The sequence below is a fragment of the Dermacentor variabilis genome, chromosome 2, assembly GCF_050947875.1.
Source record: "Dermacentor variabilis isolate Ectoservices chromosome 2, ASM5094787v1, whole genome shotgun sequence".
Classification (NCBI taxonomy): Eukaryota; Metazoa; Arthropoda; class Arachnida; order Ixodida; family Ixodidae; genus Dermacentor; species Dermacentor variabilis.
Genome location: NC_134569.1, coordinates 197972062 through 197989349, shown reverse-complemented (window position 1 = coordinate 197989349; position 17288 = coordinate 197972062). Strand labels below are relative to the sequence as shown.

The 17288-nt window shown below is 45.9% G+C and overlaps 2 protein-coding genes across 2 annotated transcripts; both read right to left on the bottom strand.

The window, feature by feature from the left end:
- Positions 1-13599: 13599 nt before the first annotated feature.
- On the bottom strand, positions 13600-14830 carry LOC142573020 (uncharacterized). The gene is made up of 4 exons (XM_075682514.1): positions 14676-14830; positions 14558-14617; positions 14435-14482; positions 13600-14374 (listed from the first exon to the last, which is right to left on the bottom strand). Exons 1-4 carry the CDS (start codon positions 14828-14830, stop codon positions 14131-14133), a joined length of 507 nt encoding a protein of 168 aa, XP_075538629.1. The 3' UTR covers positions 13600-14130.
- Positions 14749-16719, bottom strand: Adf1 (Adh transcription factor 1). Its single transcript, XM_075682515.1, has 5 exons — positions 16595-16719; positions 15724-15895; positions 15402-15437; positions 15230-15301; positions 14749-14831 (listed from the first exon to the last, which is right to left on the bottom strand). Exons 1-4 carry the CDS (start codon positions 16713-16715, stop codon positions 15283-15285), a joined length of 348 nt encoding a protein of 115 aa, XP_075538630.1. The 5' UTR covers positions 16716-16719; the 3' UTR covers positions 14749-14831; positions 15230-15282.
- Positions 16720-17288: the final 569 nt, after the last annotated feature.

Sequence of the window (17288 nt, the reverse complement as noted above, 5' to 3'; positions counted from 1 at the left end):
GTAGCGGAAGTAGCCAACAAAAAGTGCCTGGTAGAGCTGCAGAAGAGATGACTTGGATGGCCCCCATGATTTTCCAGACATATGCCGAATGATCTGAGTAAAGCTGTCTAGCTTTTTTCTTAATTCTGAGAGGTGCTTCGACCAAGATAAGTCACGGTCGATGATGACTCCGAGAAACTTGTAGTGGGTAACTGAAGGTATAATCTTCCCATCAATCATAACGGGGTAGCAGGCCATTGACTTTCGTGTAAATGCCATGGTTGCACTTTTTTCCGGTGAGAGCTGCAGTCCGCGACTGTTTAGGTATGTCGACGTTATTGACATCGCGCGCTGCAGCTTCGTTTGCACTTGTAAGCGCGTTAAGCTCGTGGTCCATATACAGATGTCGTCTGCATACACAGAGACCGAGACTGCGCCTGCGTGTTCTTTGACCAGTCCGATGAGAACGATATTAAATAAGGTTGGGCTCAATACACCTCCTTGAGGCACTCCACGATAGACGGGGTGGTTCTTTGTTTCCCCGTCTGGAGTTGTCATGAATATTGTTTTCTCTTGAAGATAACTGGCTATCCATTGATGCATACGTCCCCCGACGCCACATTCTTCTAGGGCATTTAAAATTGCATCATGGAGAACGTTGTCAAAAGCACCCTTGATATCTAGAAAGACAGCAGCCGTTAATCGACGGCGACGTTTCTGATGTTCAACAGTTGTTACTAGGTCAATGACGCTGTCGATTGACGACCTACCCTTTCGGAAACCTGTCATTGCGTCTGGATATATATTACGCTTCTCCAAAAACCACTCCAGGCGCGTCAAAACCATGCGTTCCATGGTTTTACCTATGCAACTGGCCAGCGCCACAGGTCTGTAGGAAAGCATAGCATGGGGTGTCTTCCCTGGTTTCAATAATGCCACAATTTTGCTTGTCTTCCAATGCGCAGGCACAGTTCCCGAGGACCACGAGAGATTGTATAAAGCCAGGAGCTCTTCAGTCGCTCGAGGGCCTAGATGGCGCAAGGTAGAATAGGTAATGCCATCAGGACCAGGCGCACTTGAGTGTCTTGAGGAGGAAATCGCTGCACGTAGCTCTTGCAGCGTGAATGGGAGGTCGAGGCGATCGTCCATTGTTGGAGGAGCACACCTGAGCACTGAAGCTACTGATGTTGTAGATCCAGAGAGGTGTATACAGAAATCTTCCGCGATTTCCTTCTCACTGCGCGTCTGGATGATAGCCAAAGCTCGGAAGGGACGTAGCTGTTGTGGAGGAGATGGTAGTGCTCGTACAACATGCCATATTGTGGACAACGGTTTTCTTGGGTCCAGGCTGGTGCAAAATGACCTCCAACGTTGTCTGTCGAGCTTGTCTAAGTATCTTTGAATTTTCTTTTGCACACGGCGTGACGTCCTCAAGTCTGATATCAATTTAGTTCGCCTGTATTTCCTCTCGGCGCGACGTCGGACTGCCCGCAGCTCTTCATATATAACGTCAACGGATGTTCTTGAATTTGAAGTTTCGATGATGCGTGTTGTTGCGTGCATTGCTGCTCTGATGCGCGCTTCAATCTCTTTCGGTGAAATTACACAGTTGCAAGATTCTTCTAGCTTGTTCTGAAACGCATCCCAGTCAGTGCGACGCGTATGGGAACTTGGAAGTCTTGTAAACCACCTCAGTTGTACATAAGTAGGTAGGTGATCACTGCCATACGTTTCAGCATCTGTGCACCAGGCAGCAGAAGACGAAAGGCATCGTGAAGCGATAGCTAAATCGAGACAGCTGCTGTACGTCGTGCCACTAAGAAATGTTGGTGAGCCATCGTTCAGGATCTCAAGATCATTGCTGCTTGTGAAGTTAAGAAGTTGTCTTCCTCGAAGGTTTGTGATGCTACTACCCCAAAGATGGTGGTGCGCGTTGAAATCGCCTACAATAATATGAGGTCCTTGGCAAGAGTCAAGAACAAGTTTCAGGTGTCCAGAGTCAAATCTTCTCCTGGGAGGAATATAACCACTGATGATCGAGATTATCCGGCGCTTTAGCTTCAGTGTTATAGAGATGTACTCGTTGCTGTTATGCACCGGAACTTGGTTTAGCGAATACGTGAGGTCACATCGCACACATAGTAAAACTTTGCTAGTATTTCCACTTGTCCCAGACGCGAATTGTTCATAGCCAGAGAGTCTAAATGGCGATGTCATATTCGGCTCGCATATGACGATAACTGGAAACCGATGCTTGAGCACTCTCTGTTTAAAATCTCCCAGGCGACCCCGTAGACCTCGTGCGTTCCACTGGAATATTACGGAACCGCTTATCCTTTCCTGTAGTGACAACCTTGAAGTTGATGATGCCATGGCGTTTACTAGCCTCTATATAGCAGCAAGCACTGGTTCTAGTGCGTCGAGAATTTGCACCGCAGCCTTGGCAACGGGCGTCTTAACTCCGATGAGCAGCATTCGCAAGGAACGAATCAACTGTGCAAGCGTTGCCTTGATTTGCCTATCCGACGATGAAGGTTCATGGTCACGATGGCGTTCCGGCTGCACTTCTGTACTCCGAGATGGCAGGGAAGGCCATATTGCAGTGTCCTTGGTGTTTAGAAGAGTAGACGTGGTTATAGGTGCCTGTGACGTTTGAGGACTAGCATGAGCGCGCGACGACTTTTCCTGGAGTACAGGTTGTCCTGTTGTCGATGCTGATCTCCTTCTGCGATTACGTGAGCGCCTCTGGCGGCGGTGGACCTTGGTAGCAGCTTCTCTGTGTGTAGATCGATCTCGTACCATTTTCCTTAGCACGGACATTTCAGTCTTTAATTTTGGACAGTCCTTCGACGTTGCCTCGTGTGGCCCATCGCAGTTAGGGCACTTCAAGTCAGAGCCAGCACACGTCAACTGATCGTGATCACCACCACAGCGCGGACATGTCATCTTGTTCACGCACACAGCACTTACATGCCCGATTTTCTGGCATTTACGGCACTGCAAGGGCCTAGGGATGTATGGACGGACAGAATGGCGCACATAACCCACTTTTACATGTGTTGGTAAGGTCTCTCCCTCAAAAATGAGTTTTATGCACCTCGACCAAGACGGTGTATGTCTGTGATATGGACGGTTGATGAGATTAGCGTCGGGAGATCGTCATTATCAATATCTGTATCGACATCGTAGATAACACCGGCGGTGGTGCTGCCTCCATGTACGATGAATGAGCGGACAAGTATATTTCCTAGCTCAGTTACAGCTTTCAAGATGTCGAGGCTGGTTCGTGTAGTCACATCAACAGTAAGTATGTTTCTTCTGGGATTAATTCGGACCTCTCTGATTTGCCCTGGAGCCAGCCTCTCGAGATAGGCAGTGAGAGTTTGCCTATTGAGGGAATTGAGGTTGCCTGTAGCAGCGACGGGGATGTAGGCGATTGTGTACGCTTGCTGTGTGGGCGGCTTATTATAGTTAAGCTCACTCACGCTTGATGTCCTACGAAGTTTCCTCTTCAACCGACGATTTGTGACCTCGGTATATCCACCGTCAGAATCCATGTCGTCGACGTCTGAGCAGCTCGAAGACCTTGGCAGAGTCGCGTTGAGGTGGTCGAGCGCAGCAGACCGACTTGCAGCTTGGAGGTCAGCCCCCAACCTTGGCGGCAGAGGAGGCGGAACGTCCGTCATTGCTTTTGATATCGTACCCGCCACGGGGGCGACGGTACGCACAAATTTAACCGAAAAAACCAGAGCGAAGCAGGACTAGCAGCTGATCAAGAACTCGTCTTCTTCGTCTCCAACCACGTTCAGAGACCTCACACAACACTAAAGACGCACATTCCCGCCACCGCACGATAATTTGAACAGGAACGAGGCCGTAACCTTACGCTTGCTCCAGACACAGACTAACCCAGCCCCGCTATCTTACACCACTGCTACCCGAGTTTATATCCAACAAACGCGTGTAAAACTTGCGCACAGAGAGAAACGCTGCGACAGATGCTCTGGGAATGTGCCGGCAACAACGGTAATAAAACCAGCTCCGTTCGCGACGCGTCCATAATCGCGGCCGTTGCCAGAGTACGAGAAGGCTCGAGCTCGCATCTTCCCGACGCCGCCCCGGATGCGGGAACCGCCGGGGACCTTCTCCGTAGGCGTCACCGCCCCTGGGAGGCGGCTCTCAAAAGTTCAGAGCTGCCACACCAGCTCTGGCCCGTCAGGCAAGCCGAAGATGCCGCCCGAGTCCATGGACTTCGAGCCGGCACCTGAGGCCAGCCAGGACAAAAATAACTGCCGGACTATTCGTTAATAAAGTTCCTTCTTCTTCTTCTATAGCTAGGAATTCTGAGCATTTGTTCAGTTTCCTTTTATCGCCACCACGTGGCGTATCGGCCTTGCATAATTGAAATTCGCGCCATAGCGTATGCCATGACGCATAACTAAAAAAAACACAATAAAAAGAAGCACACCCTGAGACTGTTGCTTCACCTCGGCACTTGACAACTAGCGCGCTTATGTGTCAGCCTTATCTCGGATACGACAGGCTACTTGCTCGACTGCAAATGAATCGAAAATATTGCTATACACCTGGCCAGACAGCTTGTCATATGTCTGTCCGCGATAACTGATCCCGCGTAGCTTCCGTTGTTCCTTTATTTTTTTTAATTGATAGCCTCTCTTATTATTTGTGCGCCACTCTGGCAGCGGGCTTGCGTATAGCCAGCGTTTTGGTTCGTGGGTTTCGTACAGAACCAGTGTGATGCATTAAGAGTAAGCTTTAGGTTGGGATTGTCCCCGATGCCGGCTGCTCATATATATGTAAAACGCAAGAATGCTTTTGTTAGAAAACCGCTCAGCCAAATTGAATGATGCTGAGTAGACCATAAATGTGATCGCTTTCGAGCAAACAAAGGAAGACGGAAGGGAAAAGGGGGAGCGCCAACTTTCGGCTGTTCATTCTCTATTGTATAACATGCAATATTTACGTGCAGGCGAATGCGCAACATTTATTTTTAAGGTATGGGGTTTAGCGCGCCAGAACCACTTTCTGATTATGAGGCACGCCGTAGTGGAGGATTCCGGAAATTTCGACCACCCAGGGTTCTTTGACGTGCACCTAAATTTGAGTACACCAGTTTTTTCGCATTTCGCCCTCATCTAAATGCGGTCGCCGGGGCGGCGATTCCATCCCGCGACCTCGTGCTCAGCAGCCCAACACCATAGCCACTAAGCAACCTTGGCGCGTAATGCGCCACATACAAAACAGCTTCAATCGCGCAACACCCTAATCACAGCCGGCTATCGAAAAACCTTCTTTCTCCATGCAAAAATAGAACTGATGTGTCGCTAATACAAGACGATGCTCGCTGTTTGATATGAAATGCTCTCTAACAATTCACATGCCATGGTGTCCCTGTTTTTTCGAAGAATCCGTATCTTGTCCAGTCGTGGCTCACACGGATGTGAATTGCAGTGCTTACGCAAATGTGCTCCGTCCTTACCTTTCAGTGACAGCTCATGTTCCCGGGCACGTTCATTGACACATCGACGACTCCGGTAGCACATTTTGTGTACGGCTTGTGTACTTAAAGCAGGCTCGTTCCTTGCTCCATCAGAAAGTATGCGTTGACACAGCTGGGCGAGTTTGCGTGGCGCAGATAATACGACTGGCACCCCATGTCTGTATGCAGCCTTCTTTATGTTGTGGGTTACACGGTGGATATAAGGTAACACATTTTAGAACCTCATATCACAGCGATTTAAAAAAAAAATTGATTTAGGCCATGGAATTTTTTACAAGAATTGTCGAGAATCGGTAAATCTAAAACAAATATAAGTACAAGCTCGTGAGCTTCGACCACGGAGCAAGAAACATTTAGGAGTGGAAACTCCGCTGTTTGCGGCAACCAGAAAAAGTCACAAGCCCGCGGGGCCGTTATCGTGCTGGCGGCCTGGAAAGAAATTACCGCCGTTGAGAGCGCGCCGGGGCGGCCTGCCCGGGCGCTGCATTTTTTTTTTTCGATGCGGCTTCTCCGACGCGCCGCATGGCGCCGCCACTGTATATGGCCCCGTATGGCCCCGTCGGCGCATACAACAATCCACCTCTTTCATGGCGCGACGGCGCATGCGCCCTGCCCTAGCGGGTTAGTCGCGAAACGTTTTGGTAGGGTCGCGCGGGTGGCCGCGCGCCGGCAAGTCCCCGAAAAAAAAAAAAAAGCGCTCGGACGCGCACTGCTACAAACACTCGTGCCGTGTACCGCGTTGAAACTCTACTGGTAGCCCGACGCCGATGCGTTGCCGAAAACGTGCGTAGCGTAAGACCGCAACGCCACTTTAAAAGAGAAAGCGCCCAGGGCATCTTCCAACTTGTCCGGGCTGCACCGTGAGCCAGGTAGTTGCCGCCTTTCATGAATGGCGCGCTAATTTAACGAAAAACCCGTGCGGTACACTTGGGCGACACTTAAGTACATCACGTTGCTGACGAGGTCTTTTTGCAGCGTCTGTTCTCACTTGCTAGCGGCGGCAGCGTGTTCCTGACTGCACGTACTCGAAAGAGCGTAGGTTAGGGCGTGTTGGTATTCCATAACTGAGGTTTTTGAGCGCTGTGTCCGCGTCTTGCCACTGTCTTTCGTCCCTTTTCGTGCACTAAAAAACCTCTGTTATGCACGTACTCGTAAGGCGCGGCAACACTGGGTCGATACGAGACCGACAAGACGCTCACTCCTATGATTGACCGACTATTGTGCGTCACTGTAACTTTTTTATCGTACCAGGTCGACAACGACGCAACCGACGAGCGCCAGTTGTACTACGACAGGCTTTCTTGTTGAAGGCACCGGCAAAATCAGCATGCCAACTATCGTTCGACCAAACCCCGCGCGATCGGCAGTCGAACCGACGACACAACAGCGACGGCGTCTTCGCTTGTATATATAATTAATCGTGCTCAAAATGAATCAAGCACGCCTACCAAGTTAAAATGGATCAGCTTTAACCCCTCAAGCTGTGCCCATGAAGTTTGAGCAAATGTTGATCCTGTTCAGCGAAGGTTAACCTGGCGCTGTCGAGTTCGTGCACTCGCTACCGGTGGATCTGAACTGAAATGTAAGCAGTTAGGTTCAACGAAACTGCTTTTATACTTCAATTTCTGGTCTTAACGATTTGTAATCAGCAACACTTCAATTCGCACGGCGCGTACACAATAAGCGGTAAGCGGCGACATAGCGCTGTGCCAGCGTCTGTACGTCACCGAACCTGTAGTCTGTCGGCCGCATTCGCTACATATATGGGTGGGCCTGTACGTGTTGCTTTGCCGACACATTTCTCAATTTCAGAGATGCACTGTTTGCCTCTGCGCCAAGCGGCAAACAAGAGACGGTGTATTCGGTATACAGCAGCATAAACAACCGCCTCGCTCTTTTCTACAAACGCCGTGTGAGCGATGGCATCCGCGCGTTTTCGTGAGAGAACAACATGGCCTACAAATGAGCACTTACGCTAGCACAGTTTTCTCTAATAATGCTCTACGGCATGCTAAAACTGTAAGTATGATGGAGTTGAAGAAAAGCGAGAATGAGTTGATTAACAGCCCGTAATATATGTATCTGGATCACAGTTGCCGTTGTTTAAGTGGTTCGGCCACTCATATTGACTCATCTCAGGATGTAACAACATGGCACGTATGCGCAGATATACATGTTTTGCTACATTTTCGACACTATTTCGTATCAGCGATGGACCTTTTCCACAATATTGACGATAACAACGACCTGCGGCTGTAGATGTTGATGTAAACAAGTGCACCGCTTTAATAAATCCTACGGAGAAGCCTCCGCTCGAACACTTTTTGAATATGAGAAAAGTCTACATAATGTCTAAAAAGAATACAAAAAGTGTTGTATAAGTGCAGAAATCAGTGACAAATTCCAAGGCAGCCGTGCCGCCCAACGGAACTCAGCGTGCCTTTATCGGCCGCACTGTTTGCAGAACAGCGATTTCAGGCCTGCTCACTCAGTAGTCATTGAGTGCTACATGGCTTCAGGAGCGACATGCTGTCTCAAAGAAGCCATTAATAATGATTCGCGATCAACGAAACGCACAATTGACGCGCATTCAACGTGGGCGCAGGTATACAAATCAACCGGCGAAAGTCCCGGCACCCTTCCAAAACGTTTTCAGCGGCGTGCGGCAGAGGGCAGCATAGGAAAATGAAAAAGGCGGATTGTGACCTTATCTGGTCGCCCGCGCTCGCTCGCGCTGACGGGAGCCTTAGGCTACGTTCACACTTGGGAAACGGCAAGCGGGCGGAAAAGCCAAAGCGGCCGGAAAATCTTTTCCGCGCATGTACAAAACGTTCACGTTTGTTTTGCCACTGCAGCGGAAACCACTTCCGCTTTCGCCCACATCCATCTAGCTTGCGTACGTTTGTCCGCGTGGTGGCACTGTTCATCACGCTATTTCAAGACATACGTTCATTCATTCACCCATCAGTTACTAAAAGCTAGTTTCGCGCAACTGCGTCTGTCGTCTGCAGCTTTAGTTTAGTCAGCGCAATGGACGAGGAAGAGGAAGTAACTATGATACTTCTGGCCAGTTGCTTTCTGTCAATGGACAATGAAGAACGGAAAAAGCGGCCACCTCGGAAGCGGCGATGGTGGGTTCGTCCAGCTTTGCAGAAGCGAGAGATGTTGGGCCACGCCAACGCTTTGTTGCCGCACCTCAGGTCACGCGACGTTGAGTACTACCGCGAGTAAGTACTGTTGACAGTTCGTTGTTTCGTCTTGTTGAAAGCTCACACTGTGCTTTCTTTTTTTGCTAGCTATTTAAGGATGCCGCCGCGAAGTTTTGATCGACTTTTGGAACTGGTGGGGCCTAGAATAACAAAAGCGAATACCAAGTTCCGCAAGGCCATTCCGCCAGACCACCGCCTAGCTTTGGCTGTGAGGTAAGCACACTGTCATGTCCGTGTTTCGATTGCACGATGGTTTCGAATTTGTGCACCTGTGCGGTGTCTTCGTGCATATGAAGTAAGAGTTATGGGTTCACTAAAAGCTAGGCGTACGTGTGTTTGTTTTTCTTCCGTTAGATTTTTGGCAGCTGGCGAAACAATAAGGACCTCGTCATTTAATTTCTTGGCTGGGCGGTCTACCGCCTGCAAGATAATTGCCGAGGTCTGTCAAGCCATCTGGGAGGTCGTTGGCCCTATTTATGTAAAATGTCCGTCATCGGCAGCTGAGTGGCTGAAGGTAAGTAGAATATCCAAACAATTGGGCTTTGCGAATATTCGAATATTGTGTTAATAGATATTCGCTTCTAAAGAAACATTAGTATTCATTTTTACAAAGTGTCATGATCGGCGCCTTTCATTAACTTTTGCCGCAGTACAGTTTTGTCGTGCAGCGAAGCATAATGCCGTGCCGTGAAGCACATCAAGAATGGGCAGGATTATTGTAACGGATCGGCATGAGTTTGTTTACGTGCGAGGCGTGCGCCGTCAACGGTAGCACCACAAAGGCGGATACGTCTAATAATTGTAGCCGAGACGTCGAACCAAAATAAAACCTCTGTGCCGCACTATCTCGTTTTTACACTTCCTCTAGTCATTTCAAGTCTCTATTTTTAATTTGTGCACTGTTTTACTCTCGCGTTCCTTTTATTAGCTTCTTGCGTGCATAGACGCAGATGAATCATGTCTTGCTATAATTAACCTCTTTATACCTTCGACATTTCCTTAACAAGTTCTACTGGCCCAAATGTGGATCTCATTCTTCCACAGAAGTAGTAAACACCAGTTTCACTTCGTAACTCCCAAATTATCCTTGGTAAATAAAAAAAGTTTACTAATTCATTGGAGTTAATTTGCCGCGACTTCGCACAACATACGTTAGATTCGAAAATATTCCTCCTAAATCACTATTCACTTTGAACTGAAGATCCAGTATTCACGCATGCCCAAACAGCTTCAAATGCCAAATGATAGCATGCATTTTTTGTATTGCAAAAAACTGATGAAAATGACAAAATCTGTCACCATACACTGGCCATGGCTAGTGCTTCCTACTTGATTATTTACAAAATGAAGGTTGAAGTCAAAATCGCAATGAAAATGCATATGTTAATTTTTGCACAAGTTATAAATTTATTTGCTAGAAGCGTCGATCAAATTAACACACATACCCAGGAGTTAGACAAAACAAGTTGGCAGACAACATGGGTGCTCATCTTTTCTGCCCTTCTCAGTGTACATATGTCACATTGTGCACCTCTTCAGCGAAGATGTTTCACCTGTTCCCAACAAAGGTTCCTACCCTGCGCTCGGGAACGTGAGTGTAGTAGAGAAGACGCTATTGTTTTGGAGAAATCGCGAAGCTGAATTCACACTTCATACATCAGCTCAGAAGGTTCGATTTTTCCAAATGAAATAAGTACACATAGATTGAAATTTTGCATCTTGTTAAACACACAGGTATGTACTTTCCTAATTTTGCTTCTTACTTAATCAAATTCAAACTGTATTAAAGCAGATTAGACTACTGCAGTTGTATAACTAAGTCATTAGGAACAGCACTGAAAGCCTCCGTTTCTGCAGTAAGCAAAACTAGAAGACACAATTTCCTATAGAGACACAGATATTGAGTATTAACGCATTGCAACCCGGAGATTTGCATGTGCTCAGCAATGTAAGTTTGAAGAGCTTCACATACTGTTACTCAGTACCTACTTTAGGTTCTGTACATGCAGTCGGAATGTAAGGAACAATAAGTGTAGCACTATATGTTGTATGCTGGGGTTTTATGTGCCAAAACCATGTTCTCATTATGAGGTACGATGTAATGGACTCCAGGTTAACCTGGACAACCTGGGGTTCTTGAACATGTAAAAGTTCAATCACAGACTGTGAATTGCAACACTCAGTATGGGCTGTGTGTTCTGCACAGTTAGTGTTGCATAGGTAAAAGCAAAACTATAAAGCGACATTTACCTCAGATTGTGTTGCTTGAGGCTTTGCACAAATGGCTGAGATTTTACTGTTTTATAATGTGGATTTCGCTCAGTAGTGTTTCATTCTGCTTTTTTCATTAGGTTGCAAACGAGTTTGAAGAGAAGTGGCACTTGCCTCATTGTATTGGAGCCATTGATGGCAAACACGTGGTCATTGAGTGCCCCGCCAAATCTGGAACCTTAAACAGGAACTACAAAAGTAGTTTCAGCAAGTCATTGCTTGCGATAAGTGATGCAAGTTACAGGTACGGATGATTTGCGTTGTTCAGCCATTAATTTAAGAAAGGAAGCGCAGTAGGGAAGTTAGAGCATAAATAGCCAAGCATGTGGTTAACATTGGTAATATTGTATTTGGTATATAGCAACCAAGTTACTCCTAGTGTACTAAGAATTACCAGATTCCAAGTGAATGGCAAGATAATAAGGAAGTGGGCTATTAGTGGTTCTTGATCTACACGACTTCGGACTTAAATCTTTAGTGTTTATATCCATTAACCATTTCATGCATCGGTTAGAAACAACACAAAAGTCAGATTACGCTACGTTAATCTCGTCGTCATTAGCTATTCCTTGAAAGAAAAGAGATGAATGTTACAAGATAAAACTGATGGGAGGTTTGACCCATATATTCATTTGAACATATTGAAATATACCGAATGACAACACTTGTACATGCATTTTCTTCTAATATAAAATGTTTTGTGTACTTCCTTAGGTTCCTGTATGTCGAAATTGGGCACTTCGGCAGTGAGTCGGATGGTGGCGTGTTTGCACGCAGCAAGTTCCAGGAGTTGATTTTGGCAAATCAAATTGGAATTCCTGAGGACTCAGAGATTGGCAGCATTGGCAAGATGCCCTATTTTTTTGTTGGAGATGAGGCTTTCCCTCTGAAGACCTTTATGATGAGACCTTATTCTCGCAAAAGTAAGCTACAATAGTCTTTTTATGCCGTTTGTGCTGTGTGTTCTTGTAGTGGCACATTGCTTTTCTGTAATTTTTTTACATCAAGTTTATCTTGTACATTGTTACAGCCCTTCAACCACTGTTTGCCGACACATCTGATGCAAGTCAGACATTTGAAGTGAGACATCAGAGAAGAATTTTCAACTACAGACTTAGCCGAGCTCGAAGAGTGGTGGAGAATGCTTTTGGCATTATGGCACAAAGATGGCGAATTCTTCGACGGCCATTTAAAGCAAAGGACGATAATGTGAACAGAATTGTGTGTGCTTGTGTAGCGCTACACAATTTTTTACTTTATGAATCGCCTGGGTCTCGGGCTGTTTACTGTCCACCAGGAACTGCTGACTGCGAGGATTGGCAAGGGCAAGTGACTGAAGGCAGCTGGAGAGCTGAAGAAGGCAGCAGAGATGCTTTGTCTGCATTGCAGTCTGCAGGCTTTAACTCAACCAGGTATTTCTAGTTTGACAAACGATCTCTTGCATCTGTGTTGCAGAGCGTTGTCTTTTTTTATGGATTTGTGCATAAGCGTATCTCATACTGAAAAATAATGTGCGAGCTGAATAGCCCATTCGCTTAAAAAGCATTTCTGGCTGCAGGTGCAATTATTTTCTAGCAACAGCTGTTTTTATCTCTTATCTACTTGTAGTTCGAACCTACTTTGCTGGAAGACTATCTTTTAGCCAAAAGTATTGTGTTCTCCAAGACATTCATATTCTGACACATTAAAATAAAGGACTCGCAATAACAATTTATAAACAAATTCTGGCTTTGCAGTACAGCGTCTTGCACAAAGCAATCTGGAAACATATACATTGCTGATATAGTATACAAGCCATATTAGGTACTTTGTTCTGGCCCAGCATTCTAAACCTTGTGATTATCTCTGAGTATTTAAATGGCAGATTAAGCCCAAATATCACCTTTTATTTTAATGCTTGACAGAAAACGATGTACTGTATTATAAACATAGCGTAGTACATTTTCTGCACACACTTCTGTTGTCTAACTGTGCCACTTGCCCATTTACTTTTGTTTAGGCAAGCCTATGCTGTGAGGGACAAGCTTTGCCTGTACTTCATTTCTGATGATGGCAGGGTCCCCTGGCAAGACAGCATCATCGATACCACCAGATAGAAAGTAAGTCTTTATTTGCAATATATCTTTCTTGTATACATGTGACCGTATTGCAAACAGTACTCTGATTAAAAACATAGTGCAGCTTAGAAAAGGCGCTTTCAAGGAAAAGCTGGATACAAACACTAGGCTGTGCAGCTCTGTGCACAGCATGACTAGCCCTTTTTTCCACGATCGTGAGTGTACAATTTATATCAAAAGGATAAAAAATGGGTACTAAATGTACCGCGCAGTTCTGAGCTTTCCAAACACTTACTTCACAACTTTAGATGAGCTTAACCATCACATCCACAGACTTGGTACACAAATCTTAAAATTGGCAGATTGTACTGTGCAGTTCTGTACACCACGCATCGAGATCAAAGAACAACAAACCCTTATTTTTACTGTCCTGGACAAGGCCTTAAATATCACTAGTATTTTCAATAAATACGTATCACAGGTAAAAACTTTGTACTGTATAGTTCTGTGCAGTGCAGGATGAGTTGAACACGCCATGCCCTTATCATTATTTGCACAAGAGCTTAAGTATCACATATAGTACTAGGGGAAAGAGACGAATACTAACTTTCTGCCATAGAGGACTTGTTCGAGGCACTATAGGCTCTGGGATACGACATGTTATCAGAAAAAAAAAGGAATGCGACTAAAACTGGCCACAGGGCTGCTAGGTAATGATTGTTGAGTATGAGTGTGGAATCTCAAAACAAGACAATGCCCAGAACTTAAATACCTGACATAGTAATAGCTGGAAATATTCTGAAAATTACGATAATCAGTAATGTAAAATTTGAGCACAGCTCTATATGTATTTTCATTTCACAATATGTTGAGGCAAAGAATTTGAGATCCATGTTTGTATGTACAGTCACAGACCACTCAGCGCCTTTGCAGAGGAAGGGGCAGTATGGGAGCGCTGGCATAGGTAGCGACATGGGAGTCAACTGTGTAAGAAGTGGATGACAAACACGCAATGGCACTTAAATATCACAGATAAATATCAGAGAAAAAAAACAGTGTATGTACATTATACCACGCAGCTATGTTTTCAGGACTATTTTTCGCTCCTCCGAGCCCTCACTTCCATTACTTTTTCTTGAATGGTGGCTTGGATGGAACACATACAGTCAAATTGGTCATCAGGTGGCAGTGACCGTAAAAATCCAGCAGCTGCCATACAGAAATGGTAGACAGTGTCCTGGGTCTCCTCTTTTTGTCGGCGCTCTTTTCCAACTGCCTTCAGGTGGTCAAGGCATGCGGCAGCAACTGCCGCATTGGAGGGAACGCTGCCATCGGGGCTGCAAAGGAAAGGATGTCTCCACTACTGTTGACTATCACAAAACCAATTCCTACATTACCGCTGGGGATTTTTGGATGTCTTTGCCACTTTTCTTGGTCTTGGTACCCTGTAAGGGAAGAAGTTGGTGAGCTAGTTTTGGCAATGTATACATAAATGGGTAGGGGCACCTAGTCCTACATACGTTTCAGTTGTGTCAAGCACCACTTCTGGCTCAATATCACTTTCTGCATTGTCAGGCTGCCTGAAAAAAAAAAAAACTTGCTGTTTTTTAGGGAACTTTATACCATAATGACATTTACCATTCCGTTGTCTTGCTTGCAGGTTGTGTGTCTGTATGCGGTGCACTTTCTAAACTTTCTGGCACCACCATCTCTTCGAAGTCGTCTGTATCTCCTGTTGCTGGTACATCTTCAATATCGTGACTGGCTGCTGCTGGGCCTTCAGCTACGATCATTCTGCATAAATAACAACTAAACCAATTGCAGCTGGTGCTCACTGATATCAATGTGCAATTTAACAATGTGTGGTGCTTAAACAGTGACTAATAAAATACATTCTAAGAACTTGCTCATTACCGTCCCTACCATTGAATTATTATGCACACTCTAAGAATCGGAGATGGCAATTTATGCACAAGCCACTGAATCTTTTGCTTAGGCAAAGTACCGTGAGGATTTGAAACATTTTAATGTTCACAACACATGTAGCTTTAACTTATGCATTCCTAGATTACCCACTGTTTCAAATTGGTAGTTTAATGTAGTACTTCGCGATAGACATATGGATCCTAGCTATTTGGCCTGTGTTGCCCTTCTTCCAATCAGACCCACTAATGATCAGAAAAAAGTCATACCTACAAAATACTGCCACATTAACGATGTGTCCTTCTGGTTGACGCTGAAGTTGTCACCAACTATGGGCCAGCCTAGCAGCGAGCGTTGTCATGGAGTTTGAAGAATATGTGAATTAGCATGCGCTACAGACTGTAGAGATGTTACAAATATGCATGTCAGTCATTCACTTACCCATCAAAGGAGCCAAATTCGAGGTTGCTGCACAAGCTAGAAAAGTAAAATATGAAATAAGGCACCGAAGAACAGTTAAACCAGATACCCTTGCAGTTCCTGCTCGCAGAAGCAGCAAGTAAAAAATGCAGCAGAGGTGAATATTATGAACAATGTCATGCTTGCCAAGTATACCAGAAAGGTAACAGAAAGCCACTAACAGCCCTTCAAATAAATAAAATCAAATGACGCTGCATGGTAACTTATCTTACTCTCAACAACCCAGCTGACCATGCAAACACAACTTCCAAGGCAAGTTTGTGACTACACAGACAGGACTTACATTGGCTCCTGATAAACAGCTTCCATTATGCCCGTCATTGCTTCGAAGTGCTTCCACTTCACGAGGGGCACGTCATGGGCACCAGCGCCACTTTTCATCGAATCCTTGATCTGATTTTTTGTTTTTGTGAAGGTGTCCTTGAGGTTCTTAAACTTCTTCTGGCATAATGCACCTGCGCAACAGTTGCAATTTTAAATGACGGGCCACCAGCAAATGTGAACCACCTACACATGCTGTGATCAAGGCAAGACTTTTTGCCGTGCAAAGGGTAGTGGCAAAAGAGAGAACTGTTTGCGAATGCATAGCCGTATTCTTTAGGACCACATGCTGTCACCTGAGCAGCTGTTATAAAACACAATGGCTGAATTTGCATGTACAAAGTTTAATTTGGCTGGAGTGCCATTTGCTTAACAAAAAAAGAAAACGGCATATAGTGTCACCTTTGTTCGGTTGCGCTCGCGGCACAGGCTGAGCGTGCGTGCAACATGCACCTCATTTATTCATTCGAAATTTTTGCATATAGCAACTGCACAAGTTCAGCATGCCTACATTCGATGTTTTGGATTTACTTGCCAGGATTCTTGGCTTGCGGTGCGGCGACATAAACAGTGATATACCCATTCGACCCTATGTGTTACAGTGCACACGGTGCTAGGAGCTGTAGACACGGTTTCTGCATGCGTTGCTTCAGCTTTTGGCGCAAAATAAACCAGTAAGTATTACAATGGCAAGTAAAGGAAATGAGACGAAAGCACGGCGCGCACTTGCTCCTAACAGCGGCGCTGATCAAGCATTCTCGGCATAAGTTACTTCCGAAACTATACCCACAAAGCACCACCAGCGTAGCGAGAGAAAATGTGCGAGTACTTACTGCTTACTCCCAGCTCTTCGGCTATCTTGGCCCAAATATCATTCTTGTGGTGCGTGTCTTTGTACAGATGGTGGGTCTTGTCATAGAGCACGGGGTGGCTTTTGACGGCGTCGATGAGCATAGCAGCCGACACCTTCGGTGCCATGTTTACGACCGCAAGTTCTCGACCGGATGTTTACACGCGATTGCTGCTTCCGGTAAAGCGGAACGTCTTTCCGCTTCGCCTGGGCGAAAAAATCGGTCCGAGACCGATTTTTTCGCCGCCTGGTTTTCCGCCCGTTTCTCCGCCTAGGCGGGCGGATTTTGTCAAGTTTTTTCCGCTTCCGCCTGCTCCGAGACCAAGTGTGAACGCAGCCTTACTCCGTGGCTTTGACTAACGACGCTCTTCACGCAGTATCCTAGTCTTTTGCGTGGTTATGAATTGGAGTGAAATGCAGGAGGGTAACTCGCCTTCCCGAATTATGAAACATTCGGAATTACCCTTTGTTCGACGGTTGGACATATGTCAAGGGCTCACATACCTACCACCATCTAGTTGGTATCAGCTTGCATAGGGGAAACTCGGATGAAACGCTTTCAAGTGGATGGACATACAGAGAGTGAAATAGAACGTAGGAAAGGCAGGGAGGCCAACTAAGACGGACGTCCGGTTTTTGCCCGGCACTGGGTGAAGGGGTACACGGATGAAAAGAGA

Excerpts from the sequence above, each read along its gene's own strand:
- LOC142573020 (XM_075682514.1), bottom strand. The coding sequence starts at position 14,830 with ATGATCGTAGCTGAAGGCCCAGCAGCAGCCAGTCACGATATTGAAGAT. Across the intron at positions 14,618-14,675 it reads GCAAGCAAGACAACGGAATG|GCAGCCTGACAATGCAGAAA; the intron begins GTAAATGTCATT and ends TTTTTTTTTCAG. Across the intron at positions 14,483-14,557 it reads GTGCTTGACACAACTGAAAC|GGTACCAAGACCAAGAAAAG; the intron begins GTATGTAGGACT and ends CTTCCCTTACAG.
- Adf1 (XM_075682515.1), bottom strand. The coding sequence starts at position 16,715 with ATGCTCATCGACGCCGTCAAAAGCCACCCCGTGCTCTATGACAAGACC. Across the intron at positions 15,896-16,594 it reads CGAAGAGCTGGGAGTAAGCA|GTGCATTATGCCAGAAGAAG; the intron begins GTAAGTACTCGC and ends ACTGTTGCGCAG. Across the intron at positions 15,438-15,723 it reads GCTGTTTATCAGGAGCCAAT|CTTGTGCAGCAACCTCGAAT; the intron begins GTAAGTCCTGTC and ends TTACTTTTCTAG.